A 21,427-nucleotide genomic window follows, 5' to 3' on the forward strand; every position below is an offset into this window, starting at 1 on the left:
TGGGCTGAGAAGTGGCAGATGGAGTTTAATTCAGATAAATGTGAGGTGCTGCATTTTGGGAAAGCAAATCTTAGCAGAACTTATACACATAATGGTAAGGTCCGAGGGAGTGTTGCTGAACAAAGAGACCTTGGAGTGCAGGTTCATAGCTCCTTGAAAGTGGAGTCGCAGGTAGATAGGACAGTGAAGAAGGCGCTTGGTATGCTTTCCTTTATTGGTTAGAGTATTGAGTACAGGAGTTGGGAGGTCATGTTGCGGCTGTACAGGACATTGGTTAGGCTACTGTTGGAATATTGCATGCAATTCTGGTCTCCTTCGTATTGGAAAGATGTTGTGAAACTTGAAAGGGTTCACAAAAGATTTACAAGGATGTTAGGAGAAAGTGAGGACTGCAGATGCTGGAGATCAGAGCTGAAAAAGGAATCCTGAAGAAGGGCTTATGCCCGAAACGTCGATTCTCCTGTTCCTTGGATACTGCCTGACCTGCTGCGCTTTTCCAGCAACACGTTTTCAGCTCTGATCTCCAGCATCTGCAGCCCTCACTTTCTCCTCGAAGATTCATTACTTGTAGCCATTTAGAAATTACTTTGAGGTACCTTTCATAGGTTCAAAGTGAATAATTCACACAATGAATGCCATATGCTATAGTTTTGTCCACTCTCTGAATTTATTGGTGGCAACCTATCTAATTTACAACTTCCTCCTTCTGTTTAAACTAGTTACTATATTAACTAACTTGTGTTGTATGAAAATTTTGCTATATTGCTCTCAATATATGCAGTTCAAAAACAATTAATTGGTTGTAAAGTGGTTTGGAATGCCGTGACGATATGAGAAACATTACAAAAAATAGAATATTTATAACTTACACTGCCAACAGCTTCATTGGAAATAAAGAGAAAATTGTCCAATAGTAAATTAAAATATTAAAATGTCTTAATGCAATAAACTTTAGCTTTTTTAACTAGATATTTTTGTGTATGCTATAAACAGGCTGTATGAAAAATCCATGAACTTTATTTTATTTCTTTTCTTTTGTTGACTATAACTGTAGTGAATTCAAGAATAATGACCTTTCAGATCATCTCACTTGTGAGCTATTGATTATATCTCCTGCATCTGTATTTAAAGGTTTTTGTTAAACATTGTGCTGTGCATTTAATTCCAAAATTTGTGGTAAATTGAGTAAAATTGTGAATCTGAAAAGTTAATAGTTTCTGTCTTCACATATGATGTTTGTTGTAGTGAGTAATTCCAACATTTTCTGGTTTAATTAATCATTGTTCTTTATATATTACACAGGACACATAGTTATGTCGAGCTGTTACCAGGTACAATCTATTTTGTAAGTATTGAGACTACAAGTGCAAAAAAGAAGAGCCATCCCACTACAATCAATGTTACAACAAGTGAGTTCCCGTTACAAAACTAAAAATATTTATGACAGAATTTAATCCAGGAGCTAGGAATCCCTTTAGTGAAACCAAAATCAGCTTGACAATCTTGTGAAAGCAGAAAGGGACTGGCCAAATGCAATCACACTGTAATTAATTAGGGAAAATAATGTAGTGAGCACATCTGATTATGTGGCAAGAATGGGCCTTTTTTCTGCTCTGCTCAAGAGTTTTGCTTCTGATGCCTGCAGATACCTGCCTCGGCTGCTCCTCTCATGTGTCCAATTATGGTGATCTTCATTAAAGAATGAAGGTTGAGTTATACGTTCATTGACAAAATAACACTAATCTTTTTCCAAATCGGAGTACTGTGAGATTATTCATCATAAAACAATTGATTTTTTTTATAAATCAAAGTTCTGCTCTTTGATTGTTTATTTATCACATGTATTTGCTATCAGAATGTTCACAACTTAGTTCCAGTGTTAAAGAGATCATGATGTACTGAATTTAAGTTGATAAAACATGTCACTGGCTGGAGGCCCACATTCTGACCTATACCCTTGAGACTGTTGTATAAAACCTTTCCTTCCATCAGCACCTCCCTCTCTGACCTGTATCCTGCAGACTGTTCCATTGTAAGTTCCTTCTGTCCTCCTCTGGATGGTAGCTACAAAAGGCTGATCCCATATCTCCAAACTTCAACACTGCCCAGCTTTCACTTGACAGAGATCTGAAATCCTGTGATCCCTGTTGCTACTTGTTTGGTCACCAAAAGTTTGCTTAATTCCATTGTGTGGAGGTGTCGGTGTTAGACTGGGGTGCTGTAAATTTACTATAAATTCTGTGTCTTATGATCCTGCTCCACAACCACCCGATGAAGGAGCAGTGCTCCAAAAGCTAGTACTTCCAAATAAGCCTGTTGGACTATAACCTGGTGTTGTGTGAGTTTTAACTTAATTCCATTGACCAGTAACTAAATGAGCAATAGCATTTTTTAAACTCACAATTGGCTCGCTGGCTAATTGATACTCTTTCTCTACCTCACTGTCTTCCTGTTAGCCATGTAATATACTCATCAGGTCCTATCATTAGGAAACTTTCCCAGCTGTTCCTACCTAGTTCTGCCACCTTTTCCATTAGGAAATTCACTTTGCCAGGTTGCACTAAATTTCACACTTTGTGCATGTGCATGCTTATACGTGTCTGACATAATTAAATGTGAAATAGACTTGATCACTTCCTTTTTTTGTGCTGATTACCTGTGATTAGAAATCTCTGAATTTATATTTGGAGATATGAATTGTATGTGTAAGATAATGTCCTTTTCTCCTACTCTCAAGATGTGTTACTTCCTTCATGAATAGGTTTCCATCTAACAGTTTGGATACTGAGTGACAGAAGCTATCCAATAATGAGCTTCTGGGACAGCGGCTTTCTGCTACTGGTGTTTGAGATTCCTTCTAAACATTAATCATTTTTTATTGAAACAACCTCCCCCCTTACTTCCCTCCAAGGCCCCAAGGGATCCTTCCATATCCACCACAAATTCACCTGCACCTCCACACACATCATTTACTGCATCCGCTGCATCCGATGTGGCCTCCTCTATACTGGGGAGACAGGCCGCCATCTTGCGGAACGTTTCACAGAACACCTCTGGGACACCTGGACCAACCAACCAACCACCCCATGGCTCAACACTTCAGCTCCCCCTCCCACTCCACCAAGGACACGCAGGTCCTTGGACTCCTCCATCGCCAGACCATAGCACATCTTCACCTCCTTCCACCTATTGCATTTCCAACACCCCTCCCCCAAGTCCCTCCTCCCTACCTTTTATCTTATCCTGCTTGGCACACTTTCCTCATTCCTGAAGAAGGGCTCATGCCCGAAACGTCAATTCTCCTGCTCCTTGGATGCTGCCTGACCTGCTGCGTTTTTCCAGCAACACATTTTCAGCTCTGATCTCCAGCATCTACAGTCCTCACTTTCTCCTAGAAGAACTTAAAAATCAAGTCAAGTTTAAATCTGTAACATAGAAATTTAAAGCAGCCCTAAGAAATGAGAACTTGCTCAACTATATCAACTGAAACTGTAACTTAGCCAGTGCTTCATTTTCCCTAGTCAAACTAACATATAGCAACAATTAAATCAAAAGCCCAGCCTGCATTGAGTTTAGTTTTTGGACTAATTAGCATTGAATTGGAGATCTTCTTATGGTGCAGTGTGATAGTCTCCCTAGCTGCTGCAGATGTGTGCAATAGTGTCTCTGAACAGGTTAATTAGAAAAATAAGTTAAATTTTAAAAAACAAATTGATTTGGTGATGTAACAGGTCCAATTAATACACTTAATGATGGCTTGTCATTGGAAGGCCAGGAAATCTGGTATGACAGACAAAAATGTTAGGTATCCTGCAACACTTACCAGACAATGACTGGAAACATGAGGGGTTGGTGGTAGTTGATGGAGCAGCTGTTTCAGTATCAGAAAATGGGGAGATTGAAGGAATGGTGAAACCTTAAAGGCCCAAAAAATTAATGGAAAAAATGAATCAGATTTGTTTTATGTGTTTCCCTGAGTTGTTTAATTACCAATGGAAATAATAAAGTATCTACAGGTAGTTCTCTTGTAACACCATAGTTCGGTTGCCATGCAATCTCGTTTTATAAGAAAAATGGGGACAGAATTGTGTTTTAGCCTATATAGGCATAGAAAGTTCATGTTCTACAAATATTGGTCAAAATGCAGCAATCATGTTATCACCAATTTGTGTTATAGAAACATGTGCTATAGGACAACCACCTGTACTTGAATCAGTCATGACTTGTGGTTGAGGAAGAAGTAACCTTCAAAATCAGGTTGGGGTTTTAACTGATCAAAAACAATTGACCTTTGTTTACATTGGTTCACTAGGCTTCCGCCTGTTTGTCCAAATCTTGATTTGCCTAAATATTGGATCTACTCGTCCTCCAGAAACTTATCACTTTCTGTTCATATGTATCCAGCTGCAATCTCATTTACACAGAAAGTGGCTTTAAAATGTTTTCTTGAAACAAATACATTTAAGTGCTAATGTCCATTAATTAAACTTCTAGTTGTAGTCAGTGTTGAATTTAAGGGACTAAAATTGCTTCAGGAATTGGTCCCTATTCCTGAACGAGTGGACCCAAAGTTCATTCTGCAGTCTCATGAAACATATTTGTAGACATCTAATAGGCATCCCGAGGCAACTTGTTGTCAAAGAAGAGGCTTTCTTGATGTCAGCAGTATTCCATTGAAGTTAAAAGACTAAAGTATTTGAGACAGATGGTGATCAGGAAACAGAGGAGGGTGGCAAACTGGAAGGGAGATAATATGGAAGGAAAGCAATGTTTCAGGAGGATAGTGGTGACTGTCATGGAGCATGGCAGTAGGCAGGAAGGAGGGTCATGGTTAGTGGTAACTGGGCAGTGCTGAGACCGAATTAGTGTGTGTATGTATGTGTTTAGGTGGGGGAGAGTGGTGCTGGGAGAAAGAAGTGACAGTATCGACATACCTTGTCAGTTTAACTGGGGGTTTCAATCAAGTGCGAGGCCCTTTTATGACATATGCAAAATAGTCAATGCCTCAGTTAGGTGAGGGTTTTGGATGCCTTCTTTTTAATAATGCTGTGAATTGGACATTGCACAGTTGAGTGTCTGTGCCTTGCTATTTATGTTATTTTCTTCATAATGCCATTACACCACCTGCAAGTCCTCTTCAAGCAACTTACCACCCTGACTTGGAAGTATATCACTGTTTCTTCTGTGTTGCTGGTTCAAATTTTGGATCTCCTGCCCTAACAGCACTGTAATTCTACCTACACCAAACGGACTACAGTGGTTCAAGAAGGCTGTTCACCACCACCTCTTCAAGGGCAATAAGGGATGGGCAGTATAGCCCATCGCCTGGGCAGCAATGCCCACATCTCATGAATGAATTGAACAAAAGGACAGTTTTAAAGGCAAATATTAGTTGATATGTCTTAGCTATTGTGTAATATTTATGCATAAAATATGAATGCTACATTGCAGAGAAATAATGAGAATAAACCAGTGCATACAATTCTTAGTTCCAGAATCTCCAGTGGACTTGCAGTTTGTTGAACAGGATGAATACTCAGTATACTTATTCTGGAAGCCTCCAAGAGGTGGTTTTGATATTTTTGAGGTGAGTGAAGCATTAAGACAATTCTTAACCATGGTGCAATTTTCTATTGGAAGTACATTCACCCAAAAAGAAAGATAATTACTGAATGCTTTGTTTTCATTGTTATGATTCAATGTAGAAACGTAATGCTACTTTTCTCAGTTTACACCTTGGCTGTAGGAAGCAAATGAGGATCTATCAATGGAATGATGCCATAATTCAATATTTAATGAGGGAATCATTAATAGACGGGCCATCTAACAATGCGGGCTTACGTAAACCAGATTAAGTTCCTTATCATTCAAAATTAATAAATGGACAATGTGTCCCTTCTGTGGTATTGGAGTTTAGAATCATAGAATCCTTACAGTGTGGAAGCAGGCCATTGAGCTCATTGAGCCCACATCAACCCTTCGAAGAGCATCCCACCCAGACCCAACATTATTCCCTCCCCCCCCCCCCCCACCCGCCCCCAACCCTATCCCTGTAACCCTGCATTTCCCATGACTAATCCACATATCCTGCACATCCCTGGACACTATGGGCAATTTAGCATGGCCAATCCACCTCAACCTGCCATCTTTAGACTGTGGGAGGAAACTGGACTCCACAACCACCTGATGAAGGAACAGCACTCAGGAAGCTAGTGCTTCCAAATAAACTTGTTGGACTATAACCTGGTGTTGTGTGATTTTTAAACTTTGTACACCCCAGTCCAACATCGGCATCTCCAAACCAGTATAAATCATAACATTTATATATTATTTTCAAATCATATTCTGTTTGGTTTGTTTTGATTATTACTGTGATAATTAAATCTCCTTTAAACTAGCTATACCATGATAACAATCAACCAATCAAACTTAATGGGCTTACTTTGTCTCACCACTATTACGGAATTTTAGATCACCTTACAGAGAGAGAATGCTTTTATGTTTTTTTAGACCATTGGCCCTCTCTCAGGTATTTACATGTTTTCTTGATTATATTAGGTGACTATTTGGGCTGTCACTGGCTCCCCAACACTGATCAGTAACAGATGATCTGGCTTCAATGTCCCTCTCAGATAGTAAACAGTGCACATCTAAACCCACAATGAGCATGAATAATGTGGCTACTTGCTCAATAAGTGAAAGATGAGGCAAGGCGGAAAGTGAGATTGTGACCATGACTCTCTAATCATGAAATATATATAGATTACAGATAATCCGTTATGGAGAGAATATCATGGCACAAAACCTCTAATTCTGATCAAGCTGATTTACAATAAGCTAATATTTTGTAAGGCCTGAAATATAAATACTTTTTGGGCACATTTTTCTTTTTAGATAGTTATGTTAGAGATCTAACTGTTTATTTAAAAAATGTTGGTTTGGACTTCCTCAAAAAGCAAAAGCAAGAAAACCAATATTCTGAAAGCTTTCTGGAAAGTATATCCGATCATTGTATCAACATTTTCAGAAATGATTTGAATTCAATGCATTGTTGCAACTACAGCATACCAGGTGGAGCAAAGTACTGTTCTTTCAAATTGTAATATTGACTTTATTCACAGTTATCATACCATTTAACTGGAATGAATGAAAATGCACATAGAACAACCCTACGTGGCAACAGTTTCAGGATCAAAGACCTCATTCCAGGAGTGGAATATGTATTTCAAATAAAAACAATTAAAGGGATAGATGATAGTGAAATAGTTGAGAAAAGGCTAAAAACAAGTAAGAATTTTGATTATTTTTCTCATCCTCTTTGTTGATCACAATGGAATTTATAAATAATATGGAAGGTCAGTTTCCATAGGGTTTCTTCTGCTTGACTGCTCTACTTTTGACTGATTGGTTGGTTGTCACATTTACTCAGGCACAGTGAAAAATGTTTTGCGTGCAATGCAGGCAGATCTTCCATATAAAGTACATCATGGTAGCAGAATAGAGTGCAGAATACAGCATTACAGCTGCAGAGTAGGTGCAGAGAGAGATCAAAATTAACATTTGAGAGTTCAGTTCAAAAGTCTGATGACAGTAGGGAAGAAGCTGTTCTTGAATCTGCTCGTACGTGTATTCAAACTTTTATGTCTTCTGCCCGGAAGAGGTGGAAGAGAATATAAACAGGGTGGGAGGGATCTTTGTTTATTTCAATTGCTTTTCCAAAGCAGTGGTAAGTATAAATAGAGTCAATGGATGGGAGGCTGATTTGCAGGATGGACTGGGCAGTGTTCATGACTTTCTGTAGTTTCTTGCAGTCTGGAGAAGAGCAGTTACCATTCCACACTATGATGCATCCAGATAGGAGGTTTTCTACATGCACCTATAATAAATGGTCAGAGTCCTTGTGGACATGGCAAATTTCCTAAGCCTTGTGCAGAAGTAGAGATGTTGTTGTGTTTTCTTGAACGAAACCTAACGTAGGTAGACCAAGACCGATTGTTATTGATCATCATTTCCAGGAACTTGACAGTCTCGACAATCTCCACCTCAGCTCCATTGATGTAGATAGGGGCTTGTCCGCCATTCCACTTCCTGAAGTCAATGACCAGTTCCTTCATTTTGCTGACTTTGTTGGAGGGAATGTTATCTTTACACTAAACACTCAATTTCTTTCCTATATTCTATCTTGTCATTGTTCGAGATCTGACCTACAATGATGGTTTCAGTGGAAGGACTGCAGACACCCTAGTTTTTTAAGGTTTTCCTCATAAGGTTCAAATAGCAATTGGGAGAAATGGCAGAGAAATTTGTAGAAATTAAGATTTCCAAAGCAGTGTGCAACTAATTAATTACAGTTTTAAGTGGAGACATTGTTATATATGAATGATGACAAAAACAACTTGCAGTAATATAAAGCACTTTGTTGACATAGTGAAGAGTCCAAATGTGTTTTACAGTTGGTATCAATTGAAATTTAACATCATGCTGGATGATGATGATGAGCTTTATTGGGCATCTGAAAGGAAGAAAGAAAGGCAGTGAGGTTCAGGGAGGGTGGGCTCAGGAACTTGATATTTAAAGATAAACCACCAGTGGAAACATGATTAAAATCAGGGATGATGAAGAGTTCAGAATTAGAGGCATGTATATATCTGGGAGTGTTCAGGGCCGTGGGAATCAAGGGTTTAATAAAAAGGAACAAAGTGGTCATAAGGAGCATCAGATCAGCTATGGTCTTGTTGAATGGTGGAGCAGACATGAAGGGCGAAATGGACTACTCATGTTCCTATTTCTTATGGTCTTATGAAGAAAGATGCAGAAATAGGAAGTAAAAGGGATTTTAAAACAAGGATGATACTTTTTTAATTAACATGCAACCAGGTGTCAGCAAGGACAACAGTAATAAAAAAAACCTGAAAATATTAGAAATGCTCAAGAGAGCTGTCCGCATCCATGGAGGTAAAGACAGAGTTAATATTTCATGTCTGTGACCTTTGTCAAATTATCTGTCTCGATTGTTTCCCTTCCTTGTCTGCTCCCTCAGGATGAGTCTGACAGTAAATAATTACTGCTAGATCTATTTGCTTGTTTTTCTCATTATTCCCTACTCATGCTCACCACAACAGACAGTTTCAATAGTCCAACCTGCACTTCCTATAATCTGAAATTAAATCTTGGTGTGTTAGGGATACGAGATATATCAGGCCACCTGATGAACAGTCTATCCTTTTACCGTTACCCTCCCGCCCATTGAGCTTTCAGTTTCAGTATGTGTCAATCACTTCAGCATATGGATAATATCAGCTCTGTAGAACATGTTTCTAAAATCTACTGATTTTTAAATCTGATTTCCAAGATAAAATTTTTACAAGAATGAGTAATCTAGGACCAATTTGGCAGCTAGGTGCATTCATTGAGACTAATTAAGCAAACCAATCAGATGAACTCCTTGATAATCCTTGCTGATTTTGAGAGAAGTTGACTGTTAAAAATTTTGTTTTACAGAAAGCAGAATATAGCATTTGTGGATTTATTTAGTTTTTGGAAATTAATATATCTCTGCACAGTAAAGCACTATGCTTCATCAATTTAACACATAAAATAACCTGTTGTTTTTAATAATAGTGGGTTTGGAAAAGTGATACTGTTTTGAAATTCAATCTGTTAATGTAGCTAATGAGCTGAAGAAATACTAATGACTATAACACCTTGTGAGTACGTATTAATTAACAACTTTGCCTGTCTGAAGTAAGCAGCAAGCTGAAGGCAATTTTGTGGTTGGAATAACTGTCTACTGCAGCCACCTGAACTGGGGAGGTGGCAGTGTTTTGAAGGAATGACATGGATCCATGGGTGAAACAGAACAGCAATTTTGAGTAGCAGCAAAGAAATTAAATACAAAAACACTTTCAAGCTGATTAATCACAATTGACAGCATTAAAAATAAGTGCTAAATTGACTCTCAGTTTTTTTTACTGCTAACTTTCTGTTGCCCCAGTTTGATGGTCAAGATCAGAAACCAACAATGATAACCTGGTTGGAAGGATTGAGATACAGGGAGAGCCTGAATAGGTTTGGGCTATTTTCCCTGCAGCATCAGAGGCTGAGGGGTAACCTTATAGAGGTTTATAAAATCATGAGGGGCATGGATAGGGTAAATAACCAAGGTCTTTTCCCCAGGGTGGGGGAGTCCAAAACCAGAGGGCATAGGTTCAAGGTGAGAGGGGAAAGATTTAAAAGGGACCTAAGGTGCAAATGTTTCACGTAGAGGGTAGTGTGTGTATAGAATAAGCTGCCAGAGGAATTGGTGGAGGCTGGTACATTACAACACTTAAAAAGCATCTGGATGGGCATATGAATAGGAAGGCGTAAGAGGGATATAGGTAAAATGTTGGCAAATGGGGCTAGATTTATCTAGAATATCTGGTATGCATGGACAAGTTGAACAAATTGGACTAAGGGGCTGTTTCTGTGTTGCTTATCTCTGTAACCCTATGCCTCTAAATAATAATGTATGAGTTTAATATGAACATTGAAATACATTTATTTACTGTGGCCCAGTTATTCTTCTGTCTAATCTACTTTCACCTGAAGACTATACTCAGTCTTGACTTTCTAGTCGTAACTCCACTAGGTTCATAACAACATTTTCATTACAGCACATAGTTGCTGCAGAAATAAATATATTCAATGAAATATTGACTAAACATTATTATATAATCTGTTTTATTTCAAGAACCTGAAAGGCCTCAACAGCTAGAAGTTTCAAATATTTTACCAACAGCATTTACTTTATATTGGAGAGCACCTATTGGACATGTTGATTATTATAAAGTGATTCTCCTTCCTGACCAAGGCTTGGTCAATGTCACAGACCTGGGGGATGGCAATTTCAAGGTATGATCATCATGATATTATTGGCACTGCCAAGTCTAAAGAGTTCTCATGACATTAATTCTGTACTCATGGTTGGAATTAGAATTGGTCCTAACACAGTTTATTGCATTGTATTTCTATTTTGTTGCTTCTGATAAAACTGGTAACATCATTCCAGAGCATTCCCTGAGAAACAGTCATCTACTAGAAATTCATGAATAGTGTAATACAGGCAATGTGGTGACATTGAGCACAATAGCATTAGCTGTGCACCTGCCTGGCAGGGCGCTTAAATATTTCATTATGTGGCTCGTATTCCTATCTGATCGACAGAGTGAAGTTGAATTAGTCTGACAAAGGTGTTAGGTAAATGCAATAATGATATTGTGCATTTTATCTTTCACTGCGTTCATACTTGGAGCTGCACAGATAAAGGTATTTTTCTAAAAATAAACTTTTATATTCTGTAATTTGTGATAATGTCCATTTTTAGTTATTTAAGTATCGAACTGAAACAAGAGTTACTATGTGCAGGTAGTAGTTTCAAAGAAAATGAAAATTGACTAACTTCTTGGATGCATCTTATGGCTAAAGAACATATCCAAAATATGTGAAGTATTTTTTGCTCAGCCAGAATTACATATCAAATAATAACATTTATTTTGTTTTTTTACTCTGTTAGGCTGATGTTACTGATGCTACCCCAGGTATGCAATACACCGCCACAGTTTCCTCAATTTCTTCATCATTTAGCAAATCTGTCAGCAGATCATTCATAACACGTGAAACAAGTAAGTAGATTTGCTATGTTCAATAAACTGTACGCAATACTACATGGTTCAGTTGGCTTTAAATCAACTAGCAAAGCATTTTTGACAAGAATTAAGAATAAACATTGATGGGATCTTTACAGACTATATTTTATTGAGTTATGGGCATGCAAATGATCATAAAATCTTGACAAAATGATTTTAAGATCAACTGTCACTGGTTTGCTGTTTGTTAAACTTATATTATGCTTCAGTAATTGATATCAAACATAACCTCTCTCTTCTATTCTTTGTTTTGGATTTTGGAATATAATTACAATAAAATATATACTTAAACCACCTGCACAAAAAAAATGGAAAACAGTTCTTGACAAAAAATTTTACTAGATGGCCTCCAAATGTAAAATTTATAATTTATGACACTTGATTTTAAAAAAAAATGAAATGTGAATTGTTTTTCCTGATCATAGGCAGAAGACAATACCTGAGTAGGCAGAGGACTGAGTAAATAAATTCTGAATTTTTTGTTTCATTGATTACTGAGTATTATTAATAAGCTAGATAATGTGTTAGTAAATGTTGCAATTGATTGTGTTTTATCACATATTAAGTAAGTTAATTCTATTAACATATTTCATTGTGGGTGTATGTTAATGTATGTCAGCAATATATTTGGATAAAATATATCAAACTGAAGTATATTTTTTTTACGAGATAGCTGTATATATGGTAGCCACGTGTTACAGTTCGCTTGGAGTCTAATTGGCTGTGAGAATGTGTACTTTTGCATGTTATACTCTGGAGCTGTCAAAAGTAAAGATTCCAATGTTACTTCCATTACAATCCTTCCCACTCTTGCTTCGTTTTATTTCTGTGGTGTTTGAAGGATTTGACACTCAATAACCTTTGACAATATTATCAACACATTTTTTTGGCTACCGTTTGGGTGGGATGAGAACCCGAAATGTTTAGCTCAGAGGCATGGATGCTATCCACAGTACCTCAGGATTCCTGTAATCTTATGTGTAGAAAATAATATACAATAATATCTAATAACTAGATTTAATTTCCTTTACAAGAAATAATAATCTAGATCTTGATTTTTGAGGACTGAATGAGTCTGCTGCCTATTTTACTAGGTAAGAGGCTCTTAACATTTTCAGGTTTTGGCCTCACTGAAATTCAGAGTACCAAGCAGTGGAAAACAAGTGAGTGCTGCTGCCAGGATTGTGATTATGGAAGGTGGGAATATTGTGATAACAATGACCCAGATTACAATACACATCTGGGTGGGCAAATAATTCAATACTTATCTATGGAAGGCCCTTCTCATCACCATGGAACTAAACTGTACAGGCTTCCACCAAGTGGAAAGTGGAATCTGATGTACAAGATAATGTCACTAAATGGCTTATTGTTGGAAACTCCATTGAACACCAGTCAATTTGATGGTGTCATATAGTCTTGGGAGGAGAATAAAGCAGTCGAGTTGAAGATTCTGATTCTTACATGTGTGATCATTTCACAAATTTAGAGATGAAAGGCATGCCATCTGCTTAGAAAGGCATTGGAGCTGGCCTCTGGAATACACACTGAACCATTCTTCAACAGTAATTGAGAGAGGCAAGAGTGGAGATTGCTGCGGCCTTGATTAAGATCTTTGTTCCCTCACTAGCCACTGGAGAGGTCCTGGAGGACTGGCGAGTAGCTAACATTGTTCTTCTGTTCAATAAGGGAAATAGAGATAATTCAGGACACTATAGACCCATGAATCTCACGTAGGTGGTTCAGAAGGTGTTGGAGAGAATTCTTAGGGTTAGGATTTATGCTCATTTGGAAAAGCATGACCTAATTATGGACAGTCTGCATGGCTTCTGTGCAGGGCAGGTCATGTATTACTAACTTGATTGAATTTTTTGAGGAGGTGACAAAGATGATTGATGAGGTTAGAGCAGTGGATGTTGTCTACATGGATTTTAGTAAGGCTTTCGATTAAGCCCCTCATGGTAGGCTTATCCAGAAGATTAAAATGCATGGGATCCATGGTGACTTGGCCATGTGGATTCAGAATTGGCTTGCCCGCAAAAGGTAGAGAGTAGTGGTGGAAGGGTGTTTTCTGGCTGGAAGTCCGTGACTAGTGGTATTCTGCAGGAATCCATACTGGGACCTCTGTTGTTTGTGATATATTTGGATGAAATGTAGATGTGTGGATTAGTAAGTTTGCAGATGATGCAAAGATTGTGGAGTTGTGGATAGTGTAAAAGGCTGTCAAAGGATACAGCTAAATATAGATCAGTTGCTGATATGAATTGAGAAATGGCAGATGGAGTTTTAATCCAGGCATGTGTGAGGTGCATATTAGGAAATTAAATGTTAAGGAAAAATATGCAGTTATGACAAGACCCTGAACTGCATTGATGTACAGAGGGATCTTAAGGTTTAAGTCCATAGCTCCCTGAAAGTGGCCACGCAAGTTGATAGGGCGTTAAAGAAGGCATATGGCATGCTTGTTTTTACTGGTCGGGGAACAGAGTACAAATGTCAGGATGTCACATTGCAACTTTATAAGACTTTAGTTGGCCACACGTAAGAGTACTGCATTCAGTTCTAGTAGACACATTACAGGAAGGATGTGGAGACTTTGGAGAGGCTGCAGGAGAGGTTTACGAGGATACTACCTGGATTAGAAGGCATGAACTATAATGGGAGGCTGTAAAAACTCAGGTTGCTTTCTCTGGAGCAGCGGAGGCTGAGGGAAGATTTGATAGAAGTCTATAAAATTATGAGATGCATTGATAGCGTTGACAGACAAATCTTTTTTTCCCAGAGTTGAAATGTCTAATACTAGGGGATATGCATTTAAGTTGAGGGAGGAAATTTCGAAGGAGATGTGAGGGCCAGTTTTTTTTTAACACAGAGAGTGGTAAGAGTCTGGAATGTATTGCCACAGATGGTGATGGAGGCAGATACGATAGTGGCATTTAAGGGATTTTTAGCAAATGAATATGCAAGGAATGGAGGGATATGGACCATAGTCGGGCAGAAAGGATTAGTTTAATTTGGTGTCATGTTCGGCACATCACTGTGGGCCAAGGAGGCTGTTCCTTTGCTGTACTGTTCTATGTCCTATTTTCTGTGACTTGGAAAACAGCCTACAGTAGAGAAGCAACTTTGGAAAACAAAGATTCACCAAGGAATCGATATCTACAGATTCGACTATTGCTGTGGATACAGTCAATAATTAATAAGCTGTGGCCTTAGATTTAAAACTCTAATAGCTCAAAGAGTCTTGGAACTGTTTAACTATGTAACATTTGTCTTTCATTATTTGTACCAGACAATCTCCTTTTAAATTTATTATTTGTGTTTGTGTTTGATGTGTATCATGAAACTTTTAAAATTATTTTTCTCAGGGTTAATTGGTCATAAAATTCCTCTTCCTGTCACTGGAAAAAATCTTGGTAATTGAATCCGTCATTTTCTAATGAACTTATCATAATTGAAGTGTGTTAGCTGTGTACTAAAATATTTATGTGATTGACTGAGAGAGGAATTAGAAAAAGAGGAGCCAATTCCAGCACCTCAGTTGGTCATTGCAAGTAAAACATTGAATAATCAGAAAAAACTCACAAATCCCAAGAGCGAATTTTAGGAGTTTTCTTAACATTCTGCCTATGCCACATATTCTGTATGAAAATGTTCTGTTTAGACTGAAGCTGACCAGATATAGTCAAACTATTATTTTCTGAAGTTTAATGGAGGGGGTTCAAGGCCTACATTAGTTTCATGCAGTATTATTCCAAACTTGCCTCAATAACTCTCTGTAGTGCACCATTCATTGTACAGTCCTGCTCACTTCAGGCAGAAGTACTGGCCACTTCTGGGACATCCCTGATTTCCTGGCACTGGAGTGCAGAAAGTAGGGAAAGCCCAGCAATGCATCAAATTAAGTGGACAGTTCACAGCTGCCCTGCACAAATCCTGCCAATTTCCCCAAACACATTTGGCAGAGGTACATTGGCATCTCGCTTTTCCGATGGGAGCCTGGTAGTCAGCCTGGTGGACTGGGGCTGTGTACAGTCCCTGCCCAGGCAGTGTCTCTTGAGTGGTTGGTGACTGATGGAGGCTGGAGGCGCAAGCAGCAAGCTAAAGTCACCACGTAAACATTCTGCCTTTCATGTTGGCAGCTGGGAGAATGGGAAACTACATATTCGTGAAGTGAGATTAGGTAATAATGAAGATGTAAATGCATGCTAGGACATGCAAATGAGCTTCTTGCCACGAGTGAGAATCTCTTCTGGCTGTTCAACATCTGCTGGAAAATGAGACGTGTTTGCTCTCGATACTGGGAAGCTCCACGTTAGCTGTGTCACAGGATTCTCCCATTGTTATGTGGCTGGGAAATTTCCACCCAATGTATACATCTGTTTGTTATAAAGGAAAGAAAGTATTTCTATTTTCTGGCATTTTGTCTTAGGACTTGTCAAATCACAGCTCCTATTGGAGGAACAACACCTTATCTTCCGCATCGGCACCCTACAGCCCAGATGACTCAACGTTGAGTTCTCCAATTTCAAGTAACCTCCCTCCCCATCCCCTGACTCCCTTACCAGCCCCATCCCCTTCCTTCCATTGCTCTCTGCCACCAACCTGATTCATTCCTCCCATTGACAAACCAAGTCGTACCCTCTACTGTCTTCACCTATCCCCACTTCACCATCCTGCTCCAGTCTCCCCCATTATCTGCAGCTCACCCCACATCCACCCCCAGTCCTGAAGAAGGGTTACACTCAAAACGGTGACTTCTGCACCTCTTGATGCTGCCTGGCCTGTTGTGTTCTTCTAGCCTCCTGCCTGTCTGCTTTGGATTCCAGCATCTGCAGTTTCTTTGTCTCTAATATGATGTTTTGGCAGACAGTGGATTCCAAATGTGAGATTTCACAAGCATGATAGATACACAATCTGTATTACCATTTTTATCCCTATTAGTACTCAAATCTTTTTCATAATATATTATAAACTTATTGAAAGTGAGTTTTAATTTTTAAATGTATTTCAATGCAGATCCAGCCTCTCCAGATGGTCTTACAGTGGGCCCCATTGGTGCTACAGCTATAATGTTGGCATGGAGCTTACCTTCTCGTCCAAATGGAAGAATTTTATCCTATAGAGTAGAGTACAAAGAAGTTTGTCCTGCGCAGCAAGCCAACTTTATCCAAGTTTCAACAAATGCAGATACTCCTGAATTTCTTCTTAATAACCTGAAACCAGGGACAGCTTATAAGATTCGGGTAAGTCGATTTTTCCTGCTGCACATCATAAAGAAAACTGTTTTTGAGTTATTGCTCACATTGCTATCTGACTTGCACTCTACCTGCACCATATTTTCAGCATTGTCATTGGCTATGAATGACATCACTGAATTTTTATTCTGAGATAATTAAAGGCCACAATAGCAGTAACATTAGCCAATCGGCTGAGCACTATTGCAGTGATAGGGCATTGTTTGCCAAAGCAAGTCAGTACACCACTTTCCCAATGGAAAACTCCAGCAGTTTGACTTGTGTTCTGACCAGGTGTACGAATTGCAATAGTTTTGTTTGTTTTTAAAATTATTCTAATGAACCCCCAATTTTTTTCACGTGTAGGAGGAAGGATGGATCAGCACCCCTTTAGGTAATACATTGGTTGACTGCAACAGCTTTTAAAAAATAATTTGCACATAGATGTATTATTCTTCAAGTACACATAATGAGCCAATAATAAGCTTTTCTTCCATGAAAGGAAGAAGAATTTCATTGCTTACTAATCCTAAGCAAAGGAATAATACACAACATCAAATACACACAAACACAACAATAGGTTTTGAAAGGGGAAGAACATCTAGTATGAAAAGGAAGATCAAGAATATGCAATTTAAAAAGTCCTTACAGTCCTTGAGATGTAGGTATAACTTGAGACCACAACTGTTTAACTGACGGTTTCTATCCTTTGCAGGAGCAACATTATTTAATATCTTTGAGTTTGTGGTGATAGAGGTTTCTTCACTTTGTTTCATCACAAGGCATATTTTTCAAGAGGCGAAAAGAAACTGGGAGAGAGAGAGATAGATGAAGAGACTAAGCACTCCACTTCTGCTGTTACATATTTTTACTTTTTCTCTGCTCTCTGCCCCAAATGCTGTTACCTGAAATATAATTCTTTTGTGTATTCTCATGTCTAGCTTCATTGTTTTTCCCAAGTTTCATAATCTGCAGGTGACTTTTTTAAAAATTCACTTACTAGATATGGGTGCCATTGGCCAGGCCAGCATTTATTGCCCATCCCCAATTGCCCAGAGGGCAGTTAAAAGTCAACACTCAGGCCAGACCAGGTAAGGATGGTAGTTTCCTTCCCTAAAGGACATTAGTGAACCCGCTCAGTTTACCCAAAAATTGACATTGGATTTATGGTCATCATTAATTCCAGATTTTAAAAAATTACATTCAAATTCCATGGCAGGATTTGAACTGGGTCCCCAGAACATTATCTGGTTCTCTGTGTTAACAGTCCCGTGATAATACCTCTAGGCCATTGCCTCCAAAAACTAACTGCAATAACTTCCATTGCAATATGTAGAACTTCCATATCTATCAAACATGATTTGGTGGTGCCGGTGTTGGACTGGGGTGGACTGGGTTGATGAACCACCCAATGAAGAGGCACCACCTTGAAAGCTAGTGCTTCCAAATAAATCTGTTGGACTATAACCTGGTGTTGTGTGATTTTTAACTGTATCAAACATGAGATATACATCTGATTTTTAGTGATTTTGACAACAAGGTTAATTTTAGTTCAGACTGGGTCTCATTTATTCATGTTTTCATGAACTATCTTGCTGTCATCCCAACCAATATATAAAAATATGCACAAATGTTGGAGTGAAGAATATGAGGAAAAATATGTGAGAGCAATATATCCTGAAAAGCCAATTTTACATGTGTTCCTGAAAATCATGCCTGCAGGTTTCTTACCATGCCATTATACTTGTTATTTGTTCTTTGTCCCTTTTATTGCATTGTTGGTCAAAAAAGACATTGCCTTGGCAGCAATTTGGAATGGCCTACTACACATACCTGTGTATGTGTCAATCTGTCAAAAGTTAAAAGCATACACTTTGTTCCTTTTTGGAGCTCCGTAAGCTTAAAATGAAATACAGCTTATTGGGCATTTTAAAACAAAGTTATCATGTCAGTGTTTGTCTGAGCACATTTAATTTGATAATCTTATGCAGAACAGCATATTTCTTTCTCATCTGTTAACTGCATCTCCAGCAGCACTGTTACTGGGGTAGTTCAAACTGGGGCATTTAGGGACAAGCACTAAATGATAGCCATGCTAGCTCCGCCAATATTACCTGAAAAAAGTTTTGAAGTATCAGTGCACAGTTGCACACTATTGACTTTTCAGCAGCCTTCACTCAACTTGCTTCAGCACTTCTCATGGGCTCCACATTCTGAAAGGAGGACCCTTCACTACATTGCATAACACTGGCTCCTAGAATGTTCTTGAATTGTTTAGTGACTCTGCTCCTGCCATATTTTTGTGAAAATTAGTGAAGACAGTTTTAAGGTTTACTAGAAGATGTACTGTACTGATTATAATGAGGTCGGCCAGGTGGACTTCATAGAAAATGAGTTCGCTGACTGGGGTGGTTAATTTGGTCCAATCAGGGACCCTGGCTGACAGACATAAACAGGAATGTCAGAGGTTCTGTTCACTAGGATAGCTGGCTCTGAGAGAGCTGGATCAGTGCAAGGGCTTTCCACATGTAAATAAAGGGTGACTTGGTGAGAGATATCAGCTGCTGTGGAGGTATTTCAATGGTAATGAGAGAAAAGCATGCTCCTGAAGAAATTTGCTTGCAACAGTTGTCTTTAAGTTCTGGAATCATGCTGTTGGCATTGCTTAGTATTACCTAGCTTTGAAGAAAAAATGTCCCAATCCAAACTGTTAGAGTTACTCACTGAATCTGAATATTATTAATTATGTTGTAGAATGTGGAGCTGACTTATTTCTGTATATTGTGCTCCTTTATTGACATTTTCTTCAAATATTAATTCATGTGGCCATTTATCTTAACTATTTAGTTCTTTATAGATTACAAATAAATCAATTCACCAAGTTATATCTTCTATTGAAACTGTACAGATTAAAACTTGTTTTATTTACGTTATTAGATTGCAGCTGAAAACAATGCTGGCATTGGAGCTTTTAGTACTTTTCGGAAAGTTGTAACTGCAGAAAGTGGTAAGTTCAGTAACGTTAGCATTTTTGCATCCATCTTACACTACTTCAACTTATTGGTATTTAAAGTGTCACTGATCAATGCATTACATAAGAGAAGAACTAAGAAGGTACCATATTTCAATATTTTGCTGATCTTGTCATAGAGTCATAGTCATAGAGTTATACCGCACGGAAACAGACCTTTCAGTCCAACTATTCCATGCTGAACATAATCCCAAACTAAACTAGTCCCACCTATCTGCTCCTGGCCCATATCCCTCCAAACCTTTCCTATTTATGTACCTATCCAAAGGTCTTTTAAACACAGTTGTAGCCACATCCATCAATTCCTCAAGAGTTCATTCCACATGTGGACCAGCCTCTGTGTAAAAATATTGCCCTTCATGTCTTTTTTAAATCTCTATCCTTTCATTTCAAAATTTTCTTGAAAAATATTCAGGCTCATAAAATTCTACAGCCCAGAGCAGAACATTTTGACTCCCAAAAGTAATTGGATTAGCTTCACTCCCCTGCTCTTTTATCATTGCCTCATTTTTCTTTTCCTTTTTAAGGAAGTTACTATTAAATCTACTTCCACTATCCTTTCAGAAAGGCTTTCCTGATTATGACAAGTTGCTATGTAAAAAAAATCTCAATTCATATTTTCACTTCTGATTCTTTTTCAAACTATCTCAAGTCTGCGTCCTTTAGCCTAATCTGTCAATCTCTGTGTCACAAATTCCATCTTTCCTAATAGAAGGGGCATCAAGTTAAGGTGATCTCCAAACATCCAGTGACAGTGATGTAAGCAACCAGCCAAACACATTCAAAGTTTCTCACAGATAGCAAATCAAGATATCATTGAGAGTATTCTTCAATTTTAATTTCACTTTTCAAATTAGAAGTAAAATGATTATGATTACATTAAGAAAGAATCTAAAATAGCACAAATTTAAAAATGTGTTATTTTCAAAATATATGTCTTTTTAAAAAAAACTAATAGAGAAATTTGATATTATCTAAGGACAAAATTAGCTTTTTAGAGCCAGCAAGGATAACATTTATGAACTTTGCCATCCAGAGGCACTTGATTCAACAAGGTCCCTTTCTCAATGTTTTTCAAAAGTGATCTCACAACATAAAAGTGAAAGTTCTCATCAATTCACTAATTGTTCAGGGATTGTGTGCTTAGGAGGGAACTCAACAGTAAATTCTGTAGAGGAAGGAAGAATCACTAACAACAGTTTTTGGATGTTCACATTATCCAGTACTAATGACAGAAATTCCTCTTACTTCCATTGTGGTAATGATGGCGAATTCTGGATATTTCACCATCATTATCACCACAAAGCATGGGTTGCAAATTGCTGTAAATTTTGATCTTCTTAAAAATGACTTCAAGCAAGTAGGACACTGAGGTTATTTATGATGTTCAATAAGTGTATTGGAATTATGAGATTAAGTTATTGATGAAATTGGAGATATTCACAAAAGTTTGAGACAATAAAAAAGGTTTA

The 21,427-nt window shown here is 38.1% G+C and overlaps 1 protein-coding gene across 1 annotated transcript in view; it reads left to right on the forward strand.

The window, feature by feature from the left end:
- Positions 1–21,427, forward strand: part of ptprq (protein tyrosine phosphatase receptor type Q) — a 197,557-nt gene that overhangs the window by 35,851 nt on the left and 140,279 nt on the right. The window contains 7 exon segments of the mRNA XM_043708887.1: positions 1,303–1,409; positions 5,490–5,587; positions 7,122–7,287; positions 10,733–10,893; positions 11,555–11,663; positions 16,707–16,933; positions 19,862–19,931. Coding sequence (XP_043564822.1) covers positions 1,303–1,409; positions 5,490–5,587; positions 7,122–7,287; positions 10,733–10,893; positions 11,555–11,663; positions 16,707–16,933; positions 19,862–19,931 — 938 coding nt within the window.

The sequence above is a fragment of the Chiloscyllium plagiosum genome, chromosome 19, assembly GCF_004010195.1.
Source record: "Chiloscyllium plagiosum isolate BGI_BamShark_2017 chromosome 19, ASM401019v2, whole genome shotgun sequence".
Classification (NCBI taxonomy): Eukaryota; Metazoa; Chordata; class Chondrichthyes; order Orectolobiformes; family Hemiscylliidae; genus Chiloscyllium; species Chiloscyllium plagiosum.